This window comes from Mixophyes fleayi, chromosome 1, assembly GCF_038048845.1.
Source record: "Mixophyes fleayi isolate aMixFle1 chromosome 1, aMixFle1.hap1, whole genome shotgun sequence".
Lineage (NCBI taxonomy): Eukaryota > Metazoa > Chordata > Amphibia > Anura > Limnodynastidae > Mixophyes > Mixophyes fleayi.
The window spans coordinates 313,417,417-313,445,130 of NC_134402.1; the positions used below are offsets into that span (position 1 = coordinate 313,417,417).

General features: G+C 39.5%; 1 protein-coding gene across 2 annotated transcripts; it reads left to right on the plus strand.

Moving 5' to 3' along the window:
- The first annotated feature begins 673 nt into the window (after positions 1–673).
- Positions 674–27,627, plus strand: SALL2 (spalt like transcription factor 2). 2 transcript variants are annotated; one of them, XM_075212012.1, is made up of 3 exons: positions 674–1,040; positions 21,570–24,472; positions 25,202–27,627. In XM_075212012.1, the coding sequence occupies exons 1-3, from the start codon at positions 968–970 to the stop codon at positions 25,577–25,579; spliced, it is 3,354 nt and encodes a 1,117-aa protein (XP_075068113.1). In that variant the 5' UTR covers positions 674–967; the 3' UTR covers positions 25,580–27,627. The 2 variants fall into 2 exon arrangements, with proteins under 2 accessions (XP_075068113.1, XP_075068121.1); XM_075212020.1 differs by having other exon boundaries at positions 21,570–24,136.
- The last annotated feature ends 87 nt before the right edge of the window (positions 27,628–27,714 follow it).

Sequence of the window (27,714 nt, forward strand, 5' to 3'; positions counted from 1 at the left end):
GAAGAGTCCAAAACTCCCATCTTAGCGCTGAAACTGAAAAATAAACTCTTCCTGTTGCGTGAGCCTAAAGCTTCCCACCAGGCCTAAAGGCAGCTTTAACTGTACTACAGTAACCGTTCCATGGACGTCATCGCCACCAAAACAAATATACAAGTTTTATTTGTATGGTGTCTTGGAAGTAAGTTACACAACAATTAACCAGAGTTGTCTCTGTCTCTATGCAACTCCGTCCTCTGACATGTGTCACTAAATTGGCAGCAGGGAATGTGCACAGAACATAGTTATAAACCCTTTATTTTAGATATATTAGATATACATTTATATAATATATACTGATATATGTTCTGCAAAGTTATTGAATCAGTAGCATTCTGGCCATCTCCAGAATAAAATAACTATAATCACATATATATTTAAACCATGAAGTAACATTAGGGCTTAGTGTCTGCCATATAGAAGACTCGAAAAGCCACATTCTTCAAACTGTCCTTTTATACTTAAAGGAAGGTGACACTGGGGGAGGGCTAGGCACCCATTTCAGATGGGCAATCAGTCAATTTCATGGAATTCTTGCCTTATTTGTCACAATAAGAGGGAGTTGGAAAAAGTAGGAGTGTCTGATTAGTAGCTGACCAACTGTGATGTGCCTGAGAGTTTGGGACAAGAGCTTCAGATAAAGCAAACACAGGGAGAGATTAAATATGCTACAGGGAGACAGACAAAGAAAGTTCCTGTTACACTTCTGAGAGATAGATAGATAGATAGATAGATAGATAGATAGATAGATAGATAGATAGATAGATAGATGTAGGGATTGTTCTAGGATTAAACATAGTAAATGGCATCCAGTATTGAGCAGGGAAGGAGACAAAGAAGAAGAATCTAACCCATTGTGAGGAAGCAGGCAGAGATCAGGTTCTGCACTTGTTCTGTGGAAGTGGTGTTTTAAGCACAATCAGTGGTTGCAATGTCACGCAGGAAACAGAGAAAACCTCAGCAGCTCATCTCTGACTGTGACAACTCGACCTCCTCAGAGAATGGTAAGGACAGAGAATGGAGTTGGGGCAAGCAATGGGAGAGGAGAGTGTGTCTCTGTGTTAGGTGCGCTAGGAGGGGATAATCTGACTTCAACTGTAACTAATTATCTACTTTTCAGTGAAAGGAGTTTTTAAACTCATTTTAAAACTAGCATTTAAAATGTACACTTGGGGATATTCTTTCTTTATGTTTCCCATCATATGCATTAGAAGGAAGTAAAATGCATTGTAGTAATTTAAATGATGTTACAAGGCTGTGCTATAATACACACCTGGTTAAAACAATTATATTCAACATGCTACTGAACTAACTGCAATTCAGCATGTAGATTTCATACCTGTACAGTGTTAAATGACAGACATGGAAACTCCTTTATAAACCACTTTATTTTTATCTATTGCAGCACGGCAGTATATTGTTTCATACATTACGTAATTTAAATTGATGTTATATGATAATATGTTGATATGTCTGTCCACACATGAAGCTAATAAACTGTTGGATGAAATGTTTATTAGGCAATTAATAAAAAGTAAATATATATATATATATATATATATATATATATATATATAAATATATAAACATATATATATATATATATATATATATATATATATAGATAGATAGATATATAGATATATAGATATAGATATATATATATATATATATATATATATATATACATAAATACACACTTCAGTACACGATCATATGATTTTAATAAGTACAAGACTACGAACTAATTTAGCTGTGGTGCAGTAATTTGACTTTAGAAACTTTGCTTTTAGTACAGGAACACCAAACATCAATAAGTATTTTACACCCAGGGGTCTTCAGCAGTTATATGCACTATAAGACACTCTGGTGTTTCCTGTATTTAGGGGCAGTGAGGAATAATGTAATGCAGATTAAGTTCACAGTACTTTTCATGAGACAATGCAGATGAGCAGGCTATCCTATGTATTCCGTATAGAGTAGTAAGAGCATGCCATGTTCCCAAGTATGGATAAGTATACTGTCATTTTTACAAGGCAAGGGGATGCACAGATTTGGTGTAGTAATTATGTCCTTGCTAGAAAGTCATGTAAGGCCAGGACTATAGAATATCAGACCAGGAAAAAATTATATATCTTTTTATCAAACAATTAGAAAATAATAATTAGTAGTAGGTTCTACCATTATTTTATTCAAATATGTACATTTTGTACAAAGAGCTGTTGTACGCATTAACTATAAACCACATAGCCCTAAAAACAGTATTGTTCTTACTTCCACCTCTTAGGCATGGGAGTACCACTGCTTTACTTAGCAAAATGAGAGCCACACTTCAAGTGCTCTATTAAGTTTTTTTTTCTGTTTCACCATATCTACCAATGGTCCTGCAACATTCTTTATTCCCTGATCAACCCCCTGGAACAAGTGCTGATATTCTGACATCATAGGAGTGTAAAATGATAGTGACATTTATGTAGCAAACACAGAAATGTTGCAGTCTCCTTTCTGTGCGTCCAAACCTCATCTAAGAAGTTCTGATTTTCTGTTACTATGTCTCTGTTAATATGTTCGTGTTACTATGTCTCAGTTGGAGAGACATTTAAAATGACATTTAATTTATCTCTGTTTTTTCAAGAATACATTGATAAATGTACCCCACAGTGTCTACATGAGCTATTTGTAAGAATATTCCTCTAACTACACTTTGGGGCGTATTCAATTGTTAGCGTTAACACTAACAAATGAGCGCTCAAAAAATCTTACCGTTAATACGGTAATTACTCGCGGAATTTCAGTTCGCAGCCCCCTGAGCGGCGAGCTGAAATTCCGCGAGTAAACTACCGTATTAACGCTTTTCGCGCGCAATATTACCGTATAAACGGTAATATTTTTTGAGCGCTCGTTTTTCAGCATTAACGCTGACAATTGAATACCCCCCTTAGTGTGATGCCATGGAAAGTTGGTGCAGAAATCCACCTTTTATTTCCATACAAAAAATTGAGACACCACTTTGGCATATAGTTTACTGAACACTAAACTATTAAGGCCAGGATCATCATCCTCATCCTCAACATTTATTTATATAGCTCCAGCAAATTCCATAGTGCTTTACAAGTGGGAACAAACAGTAATAAAACAATACTACAAACAGAGAGGGCCCTCCCTGCTCACAAGCTTACAACCTATTGGATATAAGAATCTGAATTCTGTGAACATAAGTATTGTTCTTTAGTATAAAAAGTTAGAGGAGGGTGATCAGAAAATATGTTTACCCTATGCATTTCTGATTTCTAATGATAAAGCTGTGCGGGAGGATATCTGAGCCATAAAGAGACCTGCCTTCCACATTGATAGGTACATCGTATCACTGAAGCAGGTCGGAGCCACATAAAACATGTTTCGGGACACTTAAGCCAGGATGCTAGATTCCAGTAATGGGACATGCACAAGACTGCACAGGCACCACGTTAATCAGAAGTTGGATATAAGCCTTTGAATTTCAGAGTATAGCATAGGACATAATATAAATTTGTCAAAAGAATACACATGATTTTATTATAATGAATTCAAGAGCATCACTTCTACTTCTAGGAACCTCTATATACTGGATATGAAATGCGACTGACAAGAATGTTAAGAAGGGACAGACATTAGAGCAAAATTCCCTGACTGTTCTTTTGTGAAGGGCCGCATTTAATTTCTTTCACACGTTATGTGCGCATTTTGTTTGTAGCATGATCCCCTTCCTTTACAGCGCGACATGTGTTTCCACGTGTATTGGGCTTCAACAAAATAACAACTTCCTACTTTATCAAAGACACAAATTTAAAGCATTTGTAGATGCCCCTAAAGACCTGATAAATGCACATATAAACAGTGTCGTTTATTTATACATTTTTACATGCGTATTAACATTTATTTTTAAAGAAAATGCATTGTAAAGGGAGCCCTATTATTCTTTAATTACACTTTCCAGTGGCATTTGGGCAGTAGGCAAATCTATGGACGTAAACCATGCTGCTCTCACAGGAATTACACCGCTCAACATGGTGGGATCACAATACAGTTTCTATGAAAAAGTAAACATATATTAACCATAATACTGCTATATAAATAACTAGGGGGATTTTCTGCAATACAATGTTTGCTTGGGCTGCAGAAAGATGGTCATGCATGGAAAGTGGTGCCTCAAGAAATATATTCTAAGTGCACTCTTTTTTACCATGTACATTCACCCCATTATTTAGGTTTAATGTAGAGGGGATCTCTACATGGCTCCCAAATAAGATAAATAGAAGAATCCAAAACCACAAACAGGCAAGTAGATTAGCAGTTCTCCCTGGTTATTAGTGTATTCCATGGTGATTGGGACACAGACACCATATCCCAGTCACTCTGAAAAAAAACGACTTCTTAGGGAGAATTGCTATCTTATTTGATTGTGTGCTGCTCTGGATTGTACTATTTGTATGGGAATGGGTTTTCCGTGGGGGGGTCTGATAGTTGTTCAGGCAGATTGGGTATGTGGCCTAATTTGTCCCAATTTTCCAATCAGGAATGTTGTGAGATACACACAAGTAATTTGCCTGTGGTACCACAACATGACCCAATATTTCCAATACCAGGCTCTTATTGGAAGATATGACTCCTGTAGTATAATCATGGAGATGGTTATTTGAAGCTTTGTGGGGAAAACTATTCTTTCCTTCTATTGGCTAATGAGACAAAGTATAAACAGACAGTAATGTGTACAATTAGTGCTATAGCAAAGGAAACCCTGTATATCGGTTAGTGCTGGGCTTTACTGAAACTTCCCAATTGTCTATTCTTAGGAGGCTCTGCCTCTCTTTTTGACCCTAACCCTGTCACTATTTTCTTCGAAATTTTCCGTCATTTTGCGCTGAACACCTGTTTTGATTCATTCCTCTAGTGTTACCAAACCCTTTTGATCTATGATAGCATATACCATGTATATTATTACATGTTTCTATTATTTGTGCTGTCTGTAGCTCTGTATATTAAGCTGTTCTATATATTTGTATCAAATTGCCTACTGAATGTGGGTATGCATGGCTATCAGAGCAAGCAAAAAAATATTTTTCATTATTTATAAGTGAGCCACTTTAAGGGCAAAGCACATGGGTGCACATGCCCTTAAAACTTTATGATCAAAGCCTCCATGCAGGTAAGAGTATTAAGTATGTAATAAGTACTCCCATAGAATTCCATTACATTGTACAAAGTATTAATGCTTATGAACACTGCTGGCAACGTTGAAACTGATGCAAAGTGAAGCAAACACTTGTCAGAAAGTCCCTGTGTACTGGTCCATTACTTAGATTATTTTTTGGACTTTCATCATTAAGGTGTGTTTACCAGGCATAGGATGGACATATAATATTTATGTCCGTGTGTACAGGCCTTAACTGTATGTTAGTGTATAAAAATATTATGATTTAAAGAACAAATAATTGCATGGTATATTATAATGTCTAACAAGAAATTGTAGATACCCAATTTTTAATCTTGTTACCACAAACCTACAGCTAAACTCATTATATTTAATTACAAATTTTAGAAGGCTTTCAAAACTTTCAAAATCACTTATATCATGATACAGTTCTAATGGGTTCAAGTAATTAAAAAACAGATAAATATTAACTACATCATAAATGCTGGACCTGTGGAAGATTATAATGATTATGAATCATAACCCCAGAGCCTCACACTGTAAGGATGACCCAGAAATTGCCCTTTTCAAACTCAGTGGTGCAAGGATGAATTTGACAAGATCGGGGTGAGAGAATGGCTGTATATTCCAAGGACCTTGTGGAAAAGTGTTGGATATCTATTGCAACATATTAGGCATATGAGGCTTGCTTGGGCTGAGTGGTTTGCTGTGTATTCTAATACACAGCAAACTCTGGAGTGGATAGTAAAACATGAGACATTAAGGCACACATACTGAGCGCATTGTGCGTTTGTTTTAAAATGCATGTAACTCGGCTCAGTACACTCCTAAAGTCAACAAGGGAAGGATCTCAAGATACGTGTGGTGATGACTACAGGTGTAGTTTTACTCTGTTGTACTAGACCAGACACTGCAGGATACGTACAATACCAATGTAGGATATAAAATCTCAAATGAATGCATCAAAAAAAATATATATATTAAATTATCGTTACCTGTCAATTATATATGATTAATACATGGATATTTTAAAAAAATATGTTTGTTTGTTTTTTTCCTTGAAAAACCTATATTAGGGTGTATTTAATGTCTAATGTATATAAAAGACATTTTTACAGTTGCACCTGATTGTAAATACATGTTATAGCTTGCATACAAGACTGACATAACTCGGATATAGGGCTTTAGACTAGACCTTGAGCTAGACCAAGAGATACAGCAGATAAAAAGCGTACTTCTGTGTACGCCCGAGTTTGACTTGGACGTGGCTGCACGCCCTTACTGTACATTGCCTACGTGCATCTGCCCATTCCCCACCCCGTTTACCCCCAGAAATCGTAGACTGTAGTAAGTGTCATCTGCGCTTAATGATGACTTGGACGTGGCTGTGCTCTGCTGCGTATCGTCCGGTTCTGAGCATGCGCAGAGTGATTTTGCAGACTATGCGCACAAAAACGGCAGATACGTTCCTTAATACTCAGGCCCTATAAGTGTTTTGGTGGATGATCAAGGATACAAATGTATGTAGAGTGGGAGCTTATGACATTTATAATCCACTGCTGTTTAGTGCAGGTGCAAAGTATCAGATAATGGTGCAATTTAAAAAAAAAAAGTTTAATATGAAATATCATTGAACATGTCATTTGATTTTATTAGAAAATACACATAACTCTTTTGATGCACTCTCTGTTTAGTAAGTTGTGCTTCTATTCTAATGATTTATCTCTTTGTGTACATTAATAGCAGTGACATAAAACTAGAATATAAAGATGAAGGAGCTATATAAATAAAACCCATGTTATTTTATAAGAAAATAAACTACACGATTCCGTTCTATTTAACACTACACAGCAAATTCAAGTATCATACGTAAGATTATCATTTATTCATTTGGCATGACATAATGCAGACACTGGGCCTGATTCATTAAGGAAAGTAAAGCAAAAAACATGAGTAACTTTGCACCTTGGTAAAACCATGTTGCATTGGAGGGGGAGGTAAATTTAAAATGTGATGGCATATTTATATTTGGGGTAGGGCATGTCATAGGTTAACTTTAAATTTCAGTGTACAAATAAGCTATCTAGTATTTGTGTGCTACATGAAAAAAAAAAGACAGTATGTAACTTATGTATAAAATATAAACTAATGTGCACCCCATGCACTGTAACATGGTTTTGCCCAGGAGAAAACTCACTCATTATTTTGCCTTACTTTCCTTAATGAATCAGGCCCACTGTGTTTAAACAAGTTAATATAATGTGACACTAAGGAAAATGATGATTTTATATGCTTTATTTATGTTTCACTTATGCTTTTTTGTATGTATGGGTACTATACTTTCATTATAAAATGAGTGTGAGCCAGGCAGATATTACACCCTGATCCATTTTTAAACAGACAGTCACATGTATTGACCACAAATTGTTATTATACATAGTTATATATTTGCCAACATCTAGTCTTTATATTGCTTAATACAATCAAAAGTGCAAATACATTTTCAAGCTTAGCTCACACTATTCAAAGGGGTCATTTTTTTGTGTGCACATGCACCTATTTTACGGTATTGTGTATAATTTGCTGTGTGCCTACACTGAGGATTTTCAGGGTTCCTGTGTCTTATTTAGAGTTTGGAACATAGCAAATAAAGGGTGCATATTTGCACCCAACCAAATCATGTTACAACGCAAGGGACTGACTAAAATGGGCAAGTCTGCAAAAGTTTGGAAGTACATCATATTACCACATTTTTTGCATATCTTCCCCCCATTAATTTCAATCTTTCCTGTTTCTTAAAAACTAATTGTATTGACCCTTAATTATGGGACATCAGTTCTATCTTAATTATGAGTTTCACAACTTTACATTTGTAATAGTAATGTGCAAATACTGATCACCTTTTGGGCATGCCTCCCAACATTTAGAATCACTAAATTGGGGTAAAATAAACCCCATCCCCATTACACGCACAAATGTAAAAGTCCACCCACTTGTGGATAAGCCCCACCTTTTGTGCAACCTGCGAATCGGGATGTTCCGCTAAAAGCGAGACAGTTGGGAGATATGTCTTAGTTGTGTCTTAGTTGAAGTACAAATCTAGCTCTTCTACAAACCTACAAAACCTCTGCAGATTCTGGCTAAAAGTGAAATGGCTTCAGATATATAAACTCTCTGTCCCTTGAAGCTCATTATATTAGTCCATTTTGTAAAGCATGATCTCATTTGTGCAGTAGCATGAATAATTATCATACTGAGCAAATCATTTCTCATCTTGTCATCTACACCATTCTTCCACAATAATCTGTGTGTGACACAGTAAATACAGATGCAACAACTTAAAAATATGCACATAACTTAACAAAAACTTAGTGAACTGCCTTTGCATTGAATTTCAGCCTGATTTATAATGTACATGGCCTCAAAAACTTTCACAGACCCTCTTCTGTAGGCTACCAATTTTATTACTTATTCTGAATGGGATTTTAGGCTGATAACCAGAATATTGGAATGTTCTTTTTTCACTTGTTATCAATGTATATACTTAATCCAGTTGGCATACTCCTTACAGTAACAGTGGTGAGAACAATTTGTGAACCCTTTAAAATTATCTCTATGTTTTTTATATTACTTTGACCTAAACATGAAATATGATTTTCATGATGTCCTAAAATATATCAAGGTACACAAACAAGTTTGCTAGTCAAACTTTGCTTGCACACACACAGACAAACTTTGCTTGCACACACACACAGACAAACACACATACATACACACACACACACATACACACATACATAAGAGTCCATTTTTTTGAGAAGCTAATTAATCTACCAGTATGTTTTTGGACTGTGGGAGGAAACTGGTGCACCTACAGCAAACGCACGCAAACGTGGAACAGCAATACTAACCACTGTTCCACAATGCCGCCACAGAAGCAAGTTAAAAAAGCAAAGAAACAACATATATATTTTTAGATATGTAATCTCATTGTTCATGAGTTCAACAAAAAGATCAAATAACAAGTGGGAATATGCTGCAGCGTGCAAAGTATAGAGAACAATTTCGTACATTACCTGATGTAAAATAAAAAAAAGTGATCTTATTATTTATTTGTAGTACCACCATATTACACAGCAGTTTACAGAGAATATTGAAGCATTCACAATAGTCCCGCTGCCCATTGGAGCTAACCGTCTAAATTTCCTTCCCTACACACACACATACATACACACACATACACATACACACATACATAAGAGTCCATTTTATTGAGAAGCTAATTAATCTACCAGTATGTTTTTGGACTGTGGGAGGAAACTGGTGCACCCAGAGCAAACCCACGGAAACGTGGAACAGCAATGCTAACCACTGTTCCACAATGCCGCTACAGAAGCAAGTTAAAAAAGCAAAGAAACAACATACATATTTTTAGGTATGTTCATGCTGAATTAAACAAGGGTACTGCCACATGAGAAGAATAGAACAGTAATTTATTTAAAACCAAACAAGCATTCCACCTTTGTCCATACTAATTTTTCACTATGCTGACCACGCACATTGCAATATGTGCAGCAATATTGGGAAATTGGCCTGATATTGCTGTGTGTGGCATCCCCAAATAATACAAATGGGCATATTATTCTGATAGAATTGAATTGTTCAGATCATTATCAGACATGTTTATAAAATTATTTGGAAGTTGACTGGAGATAACTGCTACCAGCCAGTGTGAGCGGTCATTTTTAAGCCGCACTTACATCCCCTAATAGTGCAGAGAGGAGATACCAATTTGGATTCTGTACATGTAGCAAAATTGAACTCAGATCCTCAACTTGGCTCACATGCCTGGGGGCAAGATTGTATCATGTATGGCTAGCTTTAGGAGGATTTGTTCCATAAAGAACAAATATTTTTTTACATGCCACAGTCCATCTACCTATCCATGCGCTGCTTCTTCCGCTCACGCTACCTTAACAAGGCTGCGCTCTGTGAGTCGGCCATTGCGCAGACACAAGGGATTTCTTGTCATGATGGATGGATCAGGGCGTTCCATGTGCATATTGACCTAGGCGCCTGACGCAGCATAAATTCGCTACATCATATAAAGGTCTCTTTGTGCCTCTTTGGAATGAGCTATGAGGCGTGAAGATGGAGCAAGCTGGAAGGAGATCCCCATTGTGCCTGATGTTCTGATTTTAACACCACCTCAAACATTATCTGTTCTTTTCACTGAAGTTCTGTCTGCTCAACCTAGATGCACAAGATGTCCTTAGCTGCAATAAAGGTTAAAAAAAATAGTAGATAATTCTAACTTTTTTGATCAAAATAAAAACAGACCTGTTATCCCCTTACACTCATGAGTTCTTTAAGATGTTAAAAAGGGATGACCTGGTGTAGTACTTTAGAAAAAAATTGGAACATTTTAAATATATTGGGCCTGAGTCATTAAGGAGAGCAAGGCAACAAAAGGAGAACAAACCATGTTACAATGCAAGGGGTTAAAATTAGTTTATTATTTTGCATGTAAGGAAAATACTGGCTTCTTTATCATGTAGCACACAAATACTTTATGTTTACACTGAAATTTAAAGTTTATCTAGGACATGCTCTACCCTAACTATAAATCTGTCCCCACATTTTAAATTTTAACTCCCCCTCCAATGTACCATGGTTTTGCCAAGGTGCAAAGTTACTCATTTTTTTGGTTTGCTCTCCTTAATGACTGAGGGCTATTGTGTACAAATATGCAGAACTATGACTGGGCTTTTTCAACTTTGTAACCCCACAGAAGTCTCAGACCACAAGACACAAACAGTTTGTGCAAGTGGACAAATGTATTGCCCTTTGGGACAAGACCACAGAAGCAAACTGACATAAATCTTGGTGCAACGGAACACACTGAGCTGTCTGTTTAGAAATGCTCCCTAATGCCGATGAACGTTTAATTTTATTTTATTACACTTTTCCATTATGCCAGGAGCCATTAATAATAAACAAGCAGAGAACAGCTTATTTCTGTTCAGATTAAGCTATGTTAATATATGTTGCTAAAAAAGTGAAACGAAGCCTTACCTATAAAAAATTAGTCATTCTCCTTTTAAAGATACAGTGCATTTGAAACAGAGTTACCACTGTCCTATATTAACAATACAATACAACGCTGTTAATCATTACCTCACTACTTAAACTAGCATATACACTAGCAATGGGTATGTAATGGTGAAAGGACTAGAATATTTTAATATGCAGGTTGCCACAAAGGTCTAGAAAGTGCAAGGGATTCCATTGTTAATTGCCTATTATATGGTACTGTGGAATATGTTGGCATCCCACAAATACATAATATTAATGCAAGGCCACACACAGTGTGGTTGAGATAAAGCCTCTCTGGCTTGTACAGCTAGCAGCAATACTTGGATGGGAATTCAGGGGGGTTGGCTCCTTTCTCAGCTCATTGGGTTGGGACACTTTCTTTGCATTGTCACTGTGATGAGAGGGGGCTTTTGTGACTCACAACCTTAGTTCAGCCAGCTGCAAAATCTCTTTCCCAGGATCTGAATAGGAAAAAACGGAGGGTAAAGGAGGGGGGGGGGAAAGCAGAGCTAGAGAGGAGGGGGAGGATTGAGTAAGGAGCATGGAAGGGTCTACACGCAGACAAAAGGGCTTCCTCAGCTTATCAGGATTTCATAGAAGGGGTGAACTGCCTCACCTGACCAGCATCATAATAACATGCAAGACAACCTACATGTGGGTACATCAGGTCTCCCTTAGTGTAGTAGTGTTGCACACATATGTGAGCAGCGGATAAGGAGCCATAGTCACGAGTGAAGTGTCCTTTCAATTTACCAGAAATGACAGAAGACTCTTAGGGGTATATTTACTAAACTGCGGGTGTGAAAAAGTGGAGATGTTGCCTATAGCAACCAATCAGATTCTGACTGTGGTTTTGTAGAATGTAATAAATAAATGACAACTAGAATCTGATTGGTTGCTATAGGCAACATCTCCACTTTTTCAAACCCGCAGTTTAGTAAATATACCCCTTAGTTTAAGTATTATAACAGGTTACTCTAAGTTACAAAAATAGGGAAATGACCACTCCGAGCAGGTTTAGTCATATAGTCAGACATACAGTATAAACAATGTAAGGTGAAAGGCTATCACTCCTAGTTTCATACCGCTGCCTCCAACCAGGGCCGCCTTCAGAAATTATGGGGCCCAGTACAGGTCCCCCCCCCCTTGATGAGCGCCCCCCGGGCCCCCCCCCCCCACAACACATACTTACCCGGGGGCCCGCTGTCTTGCAGTCCGCTCTCCGCTACTCTGTCTTCAGCCTGGCTGTCACCGTGACAGCCAGGCACCAGGATGCGATCGCAGGGGTGGAGAAATCATTTCCCCTTCGATCATGTGCTCTGTCACAGATCACATGATCGCAGGGGGAATGATTCCTCCACCCCTGCGATTGCATCCTGGTGCCTGGCTGTCACGGTGACAGCCAGGCTGAAGACAGAGTAGCGGAGAGTGGATTGCAAGACAGCGGGCCCCCAGGTAAGTATGTGTTGCACTGTTGTACCGGGCCCCCTGGTGAGCCCGGGCCCGGTACAACAGTACCCCCTGTACCCCTCTGATGGCGGCCCTGCCTCCAACCATCAGACTCACACTATAAAAATAAATCCCAATGCCGATGTGATAACCACATTATGGGAGACTTGGAAGTCCCTCTTTGTCAAAAATATACCCAAGGGTTCAGTCCATGTTAAATACACTTTTACATGCGATTTTGACCTGCTTCACAGGAATTATGGGAATATCTCAAGTTAACAATGTGATGTACAAGTGGGGTTTCCTTGACCTGTCAGTGACACACATACTGAAGCAGGGATTTCTCAGATTATTAGTGTCACACTAAGTGATAAGGGTTTTGTCAGGCCATTAACTCTTTGTCACATAAGTGATAGGCGCTGTCTCATACTCACACTGTCACACAACAGGAGATGAACCTTTACCAGTCTGTTTCATTCTACATTCTGTCTCTTAGTCTGTCAGTGTCATACATATCCATGAGGCACTTCCAAGAATGATATATGAACAGTCTTTTAGGAAACTTAGTACCAAAGACATTCTGTTGAAATGAAAAGGAAAGTATAACCTAAAAAAAATATACGCATACCACTTCTGCAACAGTGATGTTTCATATCAATGTCGTTGCTAGATAATTCCTGACAATCTATTTCTGTCTTAGGGGATGAAATATGATACCGGAGTGATTATCTAAATTTTACTGTCGCTGCTTATTGCAGCAAAAGAAAATTAGGTTTCACCTTGATTTAACAAAAAATTGTTACCGTGACAGCTGATCAATACTGTCTGGCAGCAGTAAGGCCAGTACAGGGTCCTGTTGAGCATGTCGGCTCTTGTATGGGAACTGGAACTGGAAGCCCAGACTTGGGTTTCCAGTTCCAGATTCATTAAAAAAAAAAAAAAAAAGTAAAAAACACCACACAAAAAACTTGTAAGAAATAGATCTAAAAACAAAATAACTTTATTAAATGCAATGATTTATTTTGCTAATAAGGCATCTTTCCTGTATGGTGCCTCTGCTATCCCTATCCTGAGATGGTGGTAGCAATTACATGACAGACTGTCATCTGATTCCTACCACCATTTCAGGATAGAATTGTAGTTGAGCTTGTTGAACAGGCTTCTCCATGGAAGGCTATCACCAGCGATAGCCTTCACCGGTCCAGCCTTTCATAAATAGCCCCAATATGTCCCTTAGTTTTAAAAGATGTTATATGCTCATACTTAGAGAATTCTTAAAACTAGAGGCCGTAGAAAAGCCAAGGAGCACTGCTTTTGGCCCCAGTTTGTAAGTCCTGTTCCATATGCCAGGGTTTCCCAAACCCAGTCCTCAGGGCTCCCCAACAGTGCAGGTTTTCTGGATCACATCTGACATAATTAGGACCACCTGTGGATCTGTTACAATGTGTCAGTCAGTAATGAATACACCTGTGCTCCAGCAAGGAGATATGGAAAACATGCACTGTTGGGGAGCCCTGAGGACTGGGTTTGGGAAACCCTGCCATATGCCATGATTATGACATATGGACACTCTGGATGGCATCTTCTTTACTTCTACCTAGCTTTTGTATTTTACTCTAGGAAAGTGCTGCAGTTTAATAATGGAAGACCCAACATAAACTATAACATGGATTTTCAAAGAACGAAAAAGGTTCAAAAACTTGGAGCACAGAGACTTGCAGGACGCCACTTAGATGGCTTACTCTTCTACACTTTTGTCTGATTTTTTTTTTAATATATATATAAACAGGTAAAAAGAAAAAGACTGAAGTTACATGCAAATAGTTAATAGCATATAATTATTGATTCAATTCAATGAGCAGGATTGCAAGATAATCTTTCCCATAAATATGACAGTGAGGAATGCATCATATTGAAATTATTGTAACTTTAGTTGTATTCAAGGAAAGGAAAGATTGTGAAGTTAATCTTCTTTAACAACATATCCATGTTATCTCGCTTCTCATCCTTTACACAAAGTACCCTAAACATTTTGTAAAAATGTATTAGAAAAGACAAAAAAATGTCACTTGAATTATTATTACATTTGTCAACAAGGTAGAAACCACTACTATGGATAGTTTGCTGCAAGAAAATTTGCATTGCATAATTTTCTTAATTTAAAGTCCCCCATCCCTACATAACACACAACCCTACAAAAAAAGACAGACACTTGAGACAGCTGCCTTAAGGTCCTATTTATTAAATTAACACTTAATTTATTGTGACAATGAAAAATGACTCACTGCCACAATGTAACATTATTTTAATGAGTTATATACTGAGTGATACATGCGTGGAACTGGCCTAGTTGTAGTTCTACTCTTATAGCAAAAAAATGTAAACAGCTTTATTAAAAAGAAAAACATAAAAAGATCTATGTTGCTGCAGAGTGGGACGTACGTCTACTTGCGTAATGTATCTGTGTGAAATCACTCTGCACAAGCCCCGATAGTGGGCGCTTGCATATAGACCTAAGCAGACTTACACAATTCTAGCAGTTTCACCCTCCTGTGTGTGGAGAGATGGGATGGGTGAGGTAAGGGACATTAACAAGCCCTAACTCTGACCTGTTTTCACTGGCAATAGGACTCTTCATCATTTGATAAATAAGGGCCTAAGTATCTGTAGTAACAATTGGATGCACATATACAGGGTGCTCTTTGTATACCTCATATTTGAAATAGGAGTGATAATCTATTTGTTCAGATTTCCATAGTATAACAAGTTGAATGTATGAACTTTGCTTTATATAGAGTCATGGCCAAAAGTTTTGAGAATGACATAAGTATTGGTTTTCATAAGGTTTGCAGCTTCAGTGTTTTTAGACCTTGTTGCTATGGTATAATGAAGTAAAATTACAAGCACTTCATAAGTGTCAAATGCTTTTATTGACAATTACATTAAGTTTAAACTAAGAGTCAATATTTGCAGTGTTGACCCTTCTTTTTGAAGACCTCTGCAATTCGGCCTGGCATGCTGTCAATCAAATTCTGGGCCACATACTGACTGATGTCCACCCATTCTTGCCTAATCAATGCTTGGAGTTTGTCAGAATTTGTGGGTTTTTGTTTGTCCACCCGCGTCTTGAGGATTGACCACAGATTCTCAATGGGATTAAGTTCTGGGGTGTTTCCTGGCCATGGACCCAAAATTTTGATGTTTTGATCCCCGATCCACTTAGTTATCACTTTTGCCTTATGGCAAGGTGCTCCATCATTCTGGAACAGGCATTGTTCAACACCAAAATGTTCTTGGATGGTTGGGAGAAGTTGCTCTTGAAGGATATTTTCGGTACCATTCTTTATTCATGTCTGTGTTCTTAGGCAAAATTGTGAATTAGCCCACTCCCTTGGCTGAGAAGCAACCCCACACATGAATGGTTTCAGGATGTTTTACTGTTGGCATGACACATGACTGATGGTAGCGCTCACCTTTCCTTCTCCGGACAATCATTTTTCCAGATGACCCAAACAATCTGAAAGGGGATTCATCAGAGAAAATGACTTTACCCCAGTCCTCAGTAGTCCAATCCCTGTACCTTTTGCAAAATAACATCTGTCCCTGATGTTTTTTCTGGAGAGAAGTGGCTTCTTTGCTGGCCTTCTTGACACCTGCCCATCCTCTAAAAGTCTTCCCCTCACAGTGAGCCTGAAAACACAAGTGAACCTGCTAATGGGGGGGGGGGGGGGGAGGCTATAGGGGAGATGTGAACAGAGGAATGTCTCCATGTTGCCCTGTCATCAGTCTGTGCTAGACTACAATAACCCATGTTATATGGCTGTGTGCTATATGTACAATACACTCAGGTTATATAGCTGTGTGCTATCAGTAGAATACCCATAGTTATATGGCTCTGTGCTATATGTTTAATACCCCTATGATATATGGCTGAGTGTTATCAGTACAATACCCCATGTTATATGGCTGTGTGCTATATGTATAATACACCCATGTTATATGGCTGTGTGCTATATGTATAATACCCCTATGCAGGGCCGGATTAAGGGAATGGAGGCCCCTGGCCTAAGGGGGCCTCCATTCCCCCGTGAGGGCCCCCCACCCCCGTGATCCGAGTTGAAAATCAGCATGGTAGAGTGTGAAGGGGGAGCAAAAGCAGCATGGCAGAGTGTGAAGGGGGGCAAAAGCAGTGCGGCAGAGTGGGAAGAGGGGCAAAAGCAGCATGGCACAGTGTTAGAAGGGCAAAAGCAGCATGGAACAAGGTGATGAAGGGGGGTCAGGGGAAGAGGTGGAAAGCAGCATGGAGGGCACAGTGTGATCATAAGGGGGCATAGCGTGGTGATGATGAAGGGGCACAATAATGTGTGTGTGTGATGGCACAGGGGACTTTTGGCAATGTAGTGTGTGTGAGGTAGGTGGTGGCTAATTAGTGTGTGCTATTTTGTTTGTGGGGTGATAGTGGGGCAATTTAATAGTGGGGACTATTAATTTAAAATGGGGTGACTTGGGGGCTATTGAATGTGGGGGTGAGTTTGGGTAGAATGAGGTCTCTTTATTAAATGAGACTATGAATTATTTAATGGCAGTGATGGTTGGGAAAATAGGTATATTTATCAAATGTAAATACTATTAATTTATTGCTGGGGCTGTTTGGAGGTAGGGAAATGGGTTTATTTATTAAATGGGAATACTATAATTTTAATATTGGGGCTGGAGGAAGGCCTAATTATTAATTGTGGGTGCTATTAATTTAACGCAGGGGCTTTTTGGAATTTTCTAAATGTACCCATTTTTTTTTCCAAATAGGGCCCCCAACATTCCAGGACCCAAACAAGCCGCAACTAAAGAAACCGGCAGCCACAGGTGGTGAAAGTGACAAGAACAGGTAGGAGACAGCAGGACAGTCTGTGAAATGTTGTGATTCTAGTGGGACAATCCTAATTTTTGATGAGTGTTCTGCCCAATGTAAGGTGCAGTCCAAGACTGTGAACTCTTTATGTACACACTGCATTCTTTATATACTACACTGTGGTGCTAGATGTCCTGAAAGTCAGGAGTGCTGGGACATATGTCACTCTCTGGCGAGTGGGCACTGCACCCTTGTGCCAAAGGTGTACATAACAATGCAGTTTTTTTTCTGTAGGAGGGTGGCCTAGCGTTTTTCACCTGCTAGCTACGCCCAAATGATGTATAGCCTCTCCCCAATTATATGAACACACCCACTTTCAATTTTGCGCCGCTCAATTATAAGGGGGGCCCCATGAAACTGTGGTACTGGGGCCCTGAATTCTTCTTGGCAGCCCTGTGCCTGCAGATGCACTCACACCTGCCTGCTGCCATTCCTGAGCAAGCTCTGCACTGGTGGTGCCCCAATCCCACAGCTGAATCAACTTTAGGAGACGGTCCTAGCGCTTACTGGTCGTTCTTGGGTGCCCTGAAGCCTTTTTCACAACTATTGAACCTCTCTCCTTGAAGTTCTTGATAATCCGATAAATGGTTGATTTAGGTGCTGTCAGGCGCCGCTCGGCGGCCGCCCGCCCGTCCACACAGAACGTCTGGTTGCCTAGCAACCAGACGCATCACTTCCCCTTCCGCCCGGCCGGCCAGCTCAGACCCAGAAGCGTCCCCGTTGCTAGGCAACGGGACGCTGCTTGAAGAGAGCGCTACGGCGCTACAGTATGACTAGCGCTACGGCGCTACAGCTATGACAGCACTACTAGTGCTGAGGGCATTGGCTAGCAGCACTATTTAAGGCCCTCTGACCTCACCTCCTGTGCCAGAGTTTCAGGTCCTTTCCTGTCCTCCAGCGTTCCAGTGTTCCTGTGTTTATCTGTTTCCTGACCCTTGCTTTCCTCCAGTTTATTGCCGTTTGCCTGTGACCATTGTGACCCGGATTGCCTTGACTACCCCTTTTGGATCTCCCTTTTGTACCTCGCTGTCAGAACGTTATCGACCCGGCTTTATTCACACCCCGCTCGGATTCTCCTTGTGTACCTGCATTGCCCGCACCGTTGCCGAACCTGCCTGTCTGACATTCCTCTCGTGCTTCGCTATCTGACTCGTGGAAGGACCGCGACCTGCGTGTTTCCTGCAGCTAAGCCCATACCTCCTTGCGGGGGTCCCTGGTGAACACCAGGGGCACGTTAGACTCCGCGCCTTCCTCCGAGTAGTGCCAACGATAGCAGGTACGCTATACTAGTCGTGACAGGTGCATTCTTACTAGCAGTAATATCCTTGCCTTTGAAGCCCTTTTTGTGCAAAGCAATGATGACTGCACATGTTTCCTTGCAGATAACCATGGTTAACAGAGGAAGAACAATGATTTCAAGCACCACCCTTCTTTTAAAGCTTCCAGTCTGTTATTCTAACTCAATCAGCATGACAGAGTGATCTCTATGCCTTGTCCTGGTCAATGAGAGAATCACTGACCTTATGTCAGCTGGTCCTTTTGTGGCAGGGCTGCAATGCAGTGGAAATTTTTGGATAAAGTTCATTGTAATAGCAAAGGGGGACTTTGAAATTAATTGCAATTCATCTGATCAATCTTCATGACATTTTAGAGTATATGCAAATTGCCATCATAAAAACTGAGGCAGCAGACTTTGTGAAAAATAATATTTGTGTCATTCTCAAATCTTTTGGGCATGACTGTACACATGCATTTGACACCAAAATATTCCTCCATCAGATTGCAGGAGCCTTACATAAATATCATGTGGTATTGGGGATCCTTTGCCTATCAATTTCCAGTCTGTGGCTTCCTTAAATCATGACAATCACTAGTGGATAGGTCACTGCCTCCCACAAAATCAGCAAACTTGTCTCCTAAAATATTCTGTGCTACAGTGAGCATTCCGGTGATCTGATTAGCTACAGTATTTTCTATATCTGCTCTATTCAAAATTGGTGACTTAACAGACAAACAGGAGATAATGACATAATTCCTAACGTTCTCTGACCCAAGTAAATTCACCTTAGTATTGTGAAATACATTTATTTTTGTTACATATAGCAATGAGGGCTTAGGTGTACAGCTTTAGTGGGATCATTCACCCATGTGTCAGCAGGGCTCTTCCACTTTGTGTACTATATATAAAGTACAGTGCAAGACACAAATATGGCTCTGTGTGGAAACGTCTGCCTGCGTATATGTACCCCCTAGAGATGCTATAACTGTGAAGGCTGCCTGCCTGAGATGTTATGTGTGTCCCTTTATAAGGTAAACGTGAGCAACTCCCAAGCACCTGAGCAAGTGTTCAAGTTTGCCCAACTCCAAAGGGTTTCTGCCCCTTATACTGTCAGAGGGAGTGCTTTTAATGCTACAGGTCTCATGATATTTGCCCTGTCTTACATCATTACCAACAGTCCTAATACAGTGATTACAGGAAGAAGTGCAGGTGATTGGTATATAACACTGTGGTTCTTCTGTCAATAAATTATGGCAGAGCACAGTGACTGGAGGCACTGGGGAGGGAGAATAAGCAGTTTGGGGGCCAGAATGTGATCCGGGGAATTTATACTGACTTTAATATTAAGCAACTTGTGGAAGTAAGAGAAGAAAAGTGGTATGCTTTATTCTAGTGTCAGATATATGTGTAATAAACAATTACCTTTTTTTTTCATTTTGTTTACTTGAATGCAATAAGCGCATATCTATTGGCATTAGCTGTGAACAAATAGCGGTCAAAGTTTCTTCTTAAAATGACCCAGTTTGCATTTGGGAAAAGGTTGCCAATCTCACACTGAAGTTATTCCCTTTTTAATTAATTTAAAACAAATATGGCAACAACGATATATTGGTTTTCTGATTTTGCACAACATCTGTCGCAAAGATAGTTATACCTACTGACTTCCTGTTGTAAAGCCTATTTCTTTGTGCTTTCAAAATGCTGTGAGCAAAGATACATCTTGTTGCCATTTTTATAAATATAAAGACAATTATGTCAAAATCTGGCAATCTGGGTTTTTGTATATAAAGGTTCATATAGGACACCCTCTGTCTATGTCATGTACATATGAGAAGCAAGAGTGGCACACAAACACGATCATCTAAGCAAATAGACAGAGTCCTAACTTTGCCAGTAATATACACAATTAGGTACAGCCTGTGTAATGTACATTAATTCAGCAATATAGAAGATTAAAACAAATTCCAAGAAGCAGTTACTTGGTACTGTGTACTCTCTCTTCCCAAGCTGTGTCTCAAAGCCCTGGTACCCCCAGCCAATTCAACAAGTTTAATTAAGCTCGAAGAACCCGGGAGTAAATTAGCCAGAACAAGGGACAGTTACCATGAAAGGATTACCATATCAATGCTTGGAAGTCGGTCCCCTTGGCTCTTGTGTGAATACAAATCAATTACCAGGAGCTGTGAAGCTGGCTTTTCTCTCCAGAGTATTAATGCTTGACAAAAGCTGGGATACAAAGAGAGCCCTGTTAAATGAAGAGAGAGTGTGTGTGTTTGCGTGGGGGCAGAGGAAAATAGAAATGGGGGCTTCATGTAAAAATTAACGGAATTGATTTTCTAAGTAAGGCTGAATTTTATTCTTATTAATGTTATGTTATTGCTTAAAGCATACTCTTTTCCTGCAGCTTCCATATAACCAATGTTGTGCAAGTAATCAAACAGGTGTAAAAAGATGCTATTAAAAAGTTCTACTTTTGACAAATTGCGGAAAACTCTTTGTCAAAACCAATTTGAAAGTCTGTACAGTAGCAGTCAGGTGTTATCACATGAACATCATACTAGTATACAGAACTTTGCTCAAAGTAATTTTTTAATATGATCTTTTTACAGGGGACACAGCAGGTGAAGACGTTCAAGTATGCAGGAAATGCTGTGCCCAGTTTGATGAACCTTCTGATTTCACCAGACACAAGGAATGCTGTCCACTTGACAACCAAGTTGTTGTGATTGTGGAGAACCAAGGGGAAGCCGGTATAAAGAGCCAGCATGCAAGCATCAGTGAAGAGTCACGACCTAGCTCCCCAGAAAGTGTTGGATCAGGAAAGAAAACAATGGTGACTGAACAATGTGACAGAGGATCAAGTTCCCAAGTGATGGGTTCTATGAGACCAGAAATGGACAAAAAGGGTGTGGGCCCATCTCAGCGCTTCCTTATTCCCAATGGGGGAATGATTATGGAAGGGATGTCAGGACCAAAGGTGGGCTTGGCTCCAATGAGTCAAGAAGCTGTTCCTGGGGGTCAGACTGCTTCAGCTCCCATAAACATTCCCATGATCCTTGAAGAACTCAGAGTCCTCCAGCAGCGGCAGATACGTCAGATGCAAATAACAGAGCAAATATGTCAACAGGTACTTATGCTTGGGTCCCTCTCAATGACTCCTTCAAATACAACAACATCTTCACCTGAAAGAACAACGAACACCAAAACTTTACCTGTGTTCAGTCCTTCAAAACAATCTGAATTTGGGCCTGAATCAGCAAAAACATTCTGCAGGGATGAAACATCCAAACAGACTTTTCTTCATCTCTACAATCATATAGGGCAGACATTTGGATCCAGGAGCATCCCCAATATGAAGGACAAATTAATAAGTGGGTTCTGTGACAAGTCAATATCAGGGCAAGCATCTCTTCCAAGCTCACCACCAAGTCAACTTATTTCCCCACATGCAATTTTTCCTCCAGGTTTACCTACCTTGCCAGCTGGATTATTTTTAGGGGCAAGAGTATTGGAGAATGCCCCAAGCCTTCTAAAGCAGAAAAATAGTGATTCACTACGTGTTGAAAGTCAGCAGGAAAGAGCATCAGGAAAGCACAAATGCCGTTTCTGTGCAAAAGTTTTCGGCAGTGATAGTGCCCTCCAAATTCACTTGCGTTCTCACACTGGAGAAAGACCATACAAATGTAACATATGTGGAAACCGCTTTACAACCAGAGGCAATCTGAAAGTACACTTTCATCGGCATAGGGAAAAGTACCCTCATATACAAATGAACCCACATCCTGTTCCTGAGCATTTGGACTATGTTTTGACTAGTAATGGACTCCCATATGGCATGTCAGTACCTCCAGAGAAGGCAGAAGAAGAGACTATAGATAAAAAGCCAGTAGTACCTCCAATAATGGCTACAGAGGGCTTAAACCTATTCTCGAGTTCTGGTACCCAAGGACTACAATCAATTAACAAACTGGTACTTATGAAAGCTGATGATGGTTCTACTGTACTAAAGGCTCCCAATATTTGTCCAAAGATAAAGTCTGATGAAAACACACCTCCAGTTGAAAGGACAGGGACTGGAGCAACTGATGTCACTGGGAGGATGCAACTTAGCAAGCTGGTTACCTCTCTTCCAAGTTGGGCATTGCTGGCTAGTCACTTTAAATCTGGAAGCTTCCCTTTTTCATACGCTGTAGAACCACTGGGATATTCTGAGACTTCAAAACTGCAACAACTGGTAGAAAAAATAGACAAGCAGGCAACTGTGCCTAACCAGTGTGTCATCTGCTTAAGAGTATTAAGTTGTCCCAGGGCACTTAGGCTTCATTATAACCAACATGGAGGGGAAAGGCCATTCAAATGTAAGGTATGTGGGCGTGCCTTCTCAACAAAGGGCAATTTAAAAGCCCATTTTGTAGGTCATAAATCCAGTTTATCATCAAGACCTCAAAATTCATGTCCAATTTGCCAGAAAAAGTTTACCAATGCAGTTACTCTCCAGCAGCATATAAGGATGCACCTCGGTGGACAGATACCAAATGGAGAAATTACCCATGGAGGTGGCAGTAAAACAGATGCCATTGAAGACAAGACTACCCCAGACTGTTCAGATGAAATTAGCACCGATGAAGACTCTTTGGATGCCAGTGAATCAGAAAGTGAAAAGGCAGCACTAGTTGAGTCAGAAATATCAAGCATGGATGATGATGCTGCAGCCTCTGCTGTGAAAAAGAATGATGAGGATAACACATCTCCCCTTGCCACTCTTCAGTCTGTGCCATTTGCAGCCATGGAATCAGTTACACCACCAGAACCTAGTACAACCCCTAAACCAGATCCTGAAACAACTCTACAAAAAACTACTAGTGAACTGTTAAGTAATGAAGAAGATAAAACAGAGATAATCCAGAGTCCTGCAAATGTGAAACCTCAAGTTGAAAAAATAACTACAGAAAGTAAACAAGACCCAGAGACAGATATGAGCAACATACCAGAGGGAAGCCCAAAAAAGGAGGAAGCCCACATCTGTGACCTCTGTTCTGAAAAACTGCCCAGTATGGAGTCACTGGGGGAACACATGAAATGCCACACCAAAGATGGGCTGTTCCATTGCTTGGTTTGCAAGCAGAGCTTCCTGGAGGCATCCATACTGACGAAGCATGTGCTACATGCACACCAGGTGAGACAAAACTTCCCTCCTCAGCCAGTCATCAGTCCCAAACACCCAACTGCAGACTTGCCAACTCCAGCCCAAACCTTTCTGGTGAGCGCAGTGAAGAGTGAAGTGTTAAGCCCACCCCAGACACTGGCACTGGTCCAGCTTCCACGGCTGCCGGTGCCTTCTTCCCTGTCCCCTCCTTTGAGACGCAGCCCTAAGCAGCATCTGTGCATAGTATGTAAGAAGACGTTCTCCTCGGCCAGTGCTTTGCAGATTCATGAGAGGATACATACAGGAGAGAAGCCTTTTTCCTGCAATATGTGTGGAAGGGCGTTCACCACACGGGGGAACCTAAAGGTAGGCTCTCCATCTAAATTCACTATTCAGTGAAATAAAAGCCATGTGACAATCACTGAACTACAGTAATCAGCACTAGGAAGTTACACAGCACATGTAAAAAAGTTCATATATACTTCCATGATATCAAAGTACATTCTGACTACAGGCTTCCAAAGCAACTATAGTTATTATTTGTATTTATTTAAATTCCTAATAATTAATACCACCATGAAATGTAGCCATTTTCCTGCTAAAAGAGACTTCAAGGAAATGTCATGTCTTGCTCTCAATACCCACTGGGTGAAGCATAGACTCAAATGGTTGCCATGTAAATGGGATTTCCCAAAAGTCATTTTCCAGGATAGGAGCGGCTTATTTGCATATTCTCCTTATGGAGTAACTCAAAATCCTCCCTAACTCTTTTCAATGTTTAAGTGGCACTAGCTATTTTCCTGACAACCCAGGTAGAATACTGTTGTAAAAGTGACTTCAAAATTCAAAAAGAGTACACAGATAAATTGCTTCCTCTATGGGCAGTGCAAGGTTAAATTGACCCCTCAATGTGCCCATGAATATATGTAAAATTATGTATGTGAATGTCAATACTGCTACAATTTGTATTAGAGCTGTGGATTCTTTAAATATAAAGTCTATATTTAGACTGTACTCAGCACAGGCACCCACAAAATTCCAAACAGCCTACATATTAATATTGTAATTTTTGCCAACCTTTCGTTTTATCTGCAGGTTCACATGAGTACACATGTATGGAATAATAGCTCCTCCAGAAGAGGAAGACGTCTCTCTCTGGATAACCTCGGTCCTCTCCTCTCAGGAACCCCAGTGAAGCTGCAGGATTTCCTGTCTAGAGATATCCCTACACAACTGGTAGGAGTTAACCCAATATCATTTTGGAACCAATACACAGCGTATCTCACTAGTGGTCCTCTGCCATCAAATGGTAACATTACTTCCACAGCTGCTGTCATCTCACATCCTGTTCCGATTGGCTTGCAAGCAGCTAAAGTTGGGCACATCCCTGCTGGAGCATTAATGGAAGTCAAGGAAAAGAAATCAAGTGGTGCAGAGGCTTTATATGAGAGTCCAGTAAAGGAAGAGAAGTAGAATGGTGCTTGTGAAACTTGCAGAATAGAAGATGACTGTTACTCCAATCTGACAGTGTATATTCTATGCATGAGAATCTAGTAATCAAGTGTTTAAAGACTCACTTAGCCAGTGCTTCTTCTTAGCCTCCAGACACTTTGGGCCTGATTCATTAAAGATCTTAACTTGAGAAACTTCTTATTTCAGTCTCCTGGACAAAACCATGTTACAATGCAAGGGGTGCAAATTAGTATTCTGTTTTGCACATAAGTTAAATACTGACTGTTTTTTCATGTAGCACACAAATACTTGATAGCTTATTTGTACACTGAAATTTAAAGTTGATATTTGTGTGCTACATGAAAAAACAGTCAGTATTTAACTTATGTGCAAAACAAAATACTAATTTGCACCCCTTGCATTGTAACATGGTTTTGTCCAGGAGACTGAAATAAGAAGTTTCTCAAGTTAAGATCCTTAATGAATCAGGCCCTTTGTGACTAAAATGGTTGCACTGATTTATATTAGTTTTCAGACTATGAAAATACAATAAAGTCTCAATGAGATATGGAAAAAGGGCTAATAATTAGTATTCCCATAAGTGCCAGTTTACCAGGGACAGTACAGGATTTTCACTTTCAATCTGAAAAATGTGTTTCCCTTAGAATTCAGGCTGTGGTAACCTGAGTGGGTGAGTGGAAACATACATTTAGAGACTTAGATATTGAAAATAAATCATGGGGCAGCTTTTAGGGAATCATCAAAAGACATGTCAAACAGCTCCCTTGATTTTTGCTCATAAAGAAACGGACACCCTAATTATTGAAAAAGAAGAATGTAATGTGTGATACCATCCTTTGCTAAAGTACACAAAGCAAATATCCTACTTGGAATGAAGACACATTAACATATTCTTCTGCAAGAACCATAAATGGAGAACATTCTATAGAATGAACAGGATCTGTGCAAAGCCACAGATACGTTTGATGAACACGAACAGCAGAACTAACCATAGTTTTCCTGTCATAATAACAAATTTTTATTTTATACGCAAAGTCAATTTATCCTCTACATGTTGACTGCTACAGAAAAACATGCCTGATCTATAAGTAATATGTATTTTTCCATAAATGGCAGCAACATCTAAAAACAAAATTGTTTGGTACAGAGAAAATGTCTGCTGTGCACATTGACATCTTAATGCAGATGTTCTAACGGGACTTAAGGAGAAGATGTGGCTTGGAAAAGCTTACTGTAAAGAATAATAGCAACCAATACATGACCACGCTCAGGAAGTAAGGAGAGAAAAGTAAAATTGCTTTTAACACCGAGCACAAGAAGTTCCAAATGCAGTAACTGAAATTCTGACAAACTGTGGAAACCTTTACAACAATATGTGTGAGTGGGAAAACTTGTCTTTCATATAGCAACAGCTCATATTGTTGCTATGATTTTGCTTTATGTCAGACTACATACACCAATTACATTTTGTTAGAGACGATGTAGAGATAAAGCATTTTGTTCTGCTTTGCTTCTCTTTAGTAGGGTCCATATGCTGATAGTTGCTATTAATATCTATACTCATATTTCCAAACTTTGAATATTCATGGATCCCAGGCTCTGATGTACAAACCGGTACCTGCTTTACCTTCTTTTCTCTGCTTTATTAAACGTTTAGGGAATGTACTCAGAAGATATTTGGTATCTGGTTCTTTTAGGACAAATATAAACAGACAGTAGCTTGTTGCTAAAATAGCTTCCAGAAGAAATGTTTGCTCTTAATAAAGGTAATCTCTTCAATAAAATAGTTTGCTAATTTTATTCTAATGCTTTACATGTTTGCAATAGGGGACATTTATGAAAACTGGTGCTTAGGTAACTGTGTAAAAAGGTGCTTTTATCCATAGCAACCAACCACATTCCAATTGTCATTTTTGTATTACAAGTTAGAAAATGAAGGCAAATGACTGATTGGCTTTTAACAGCATCTTCTTCTTGCATTTACCAATATAACTGGCTCTTCTGGGCACATATCTTCAGTGACTATTTACAGTGACTTGAGAAAGTATTCAGCCCCCATCCTCTTTTTCATCCTCTTTTTTTTGCGTGCTACTCGGAAAAGTAACGCGGCGTTAAGAGTTTTACCGGTATTATGG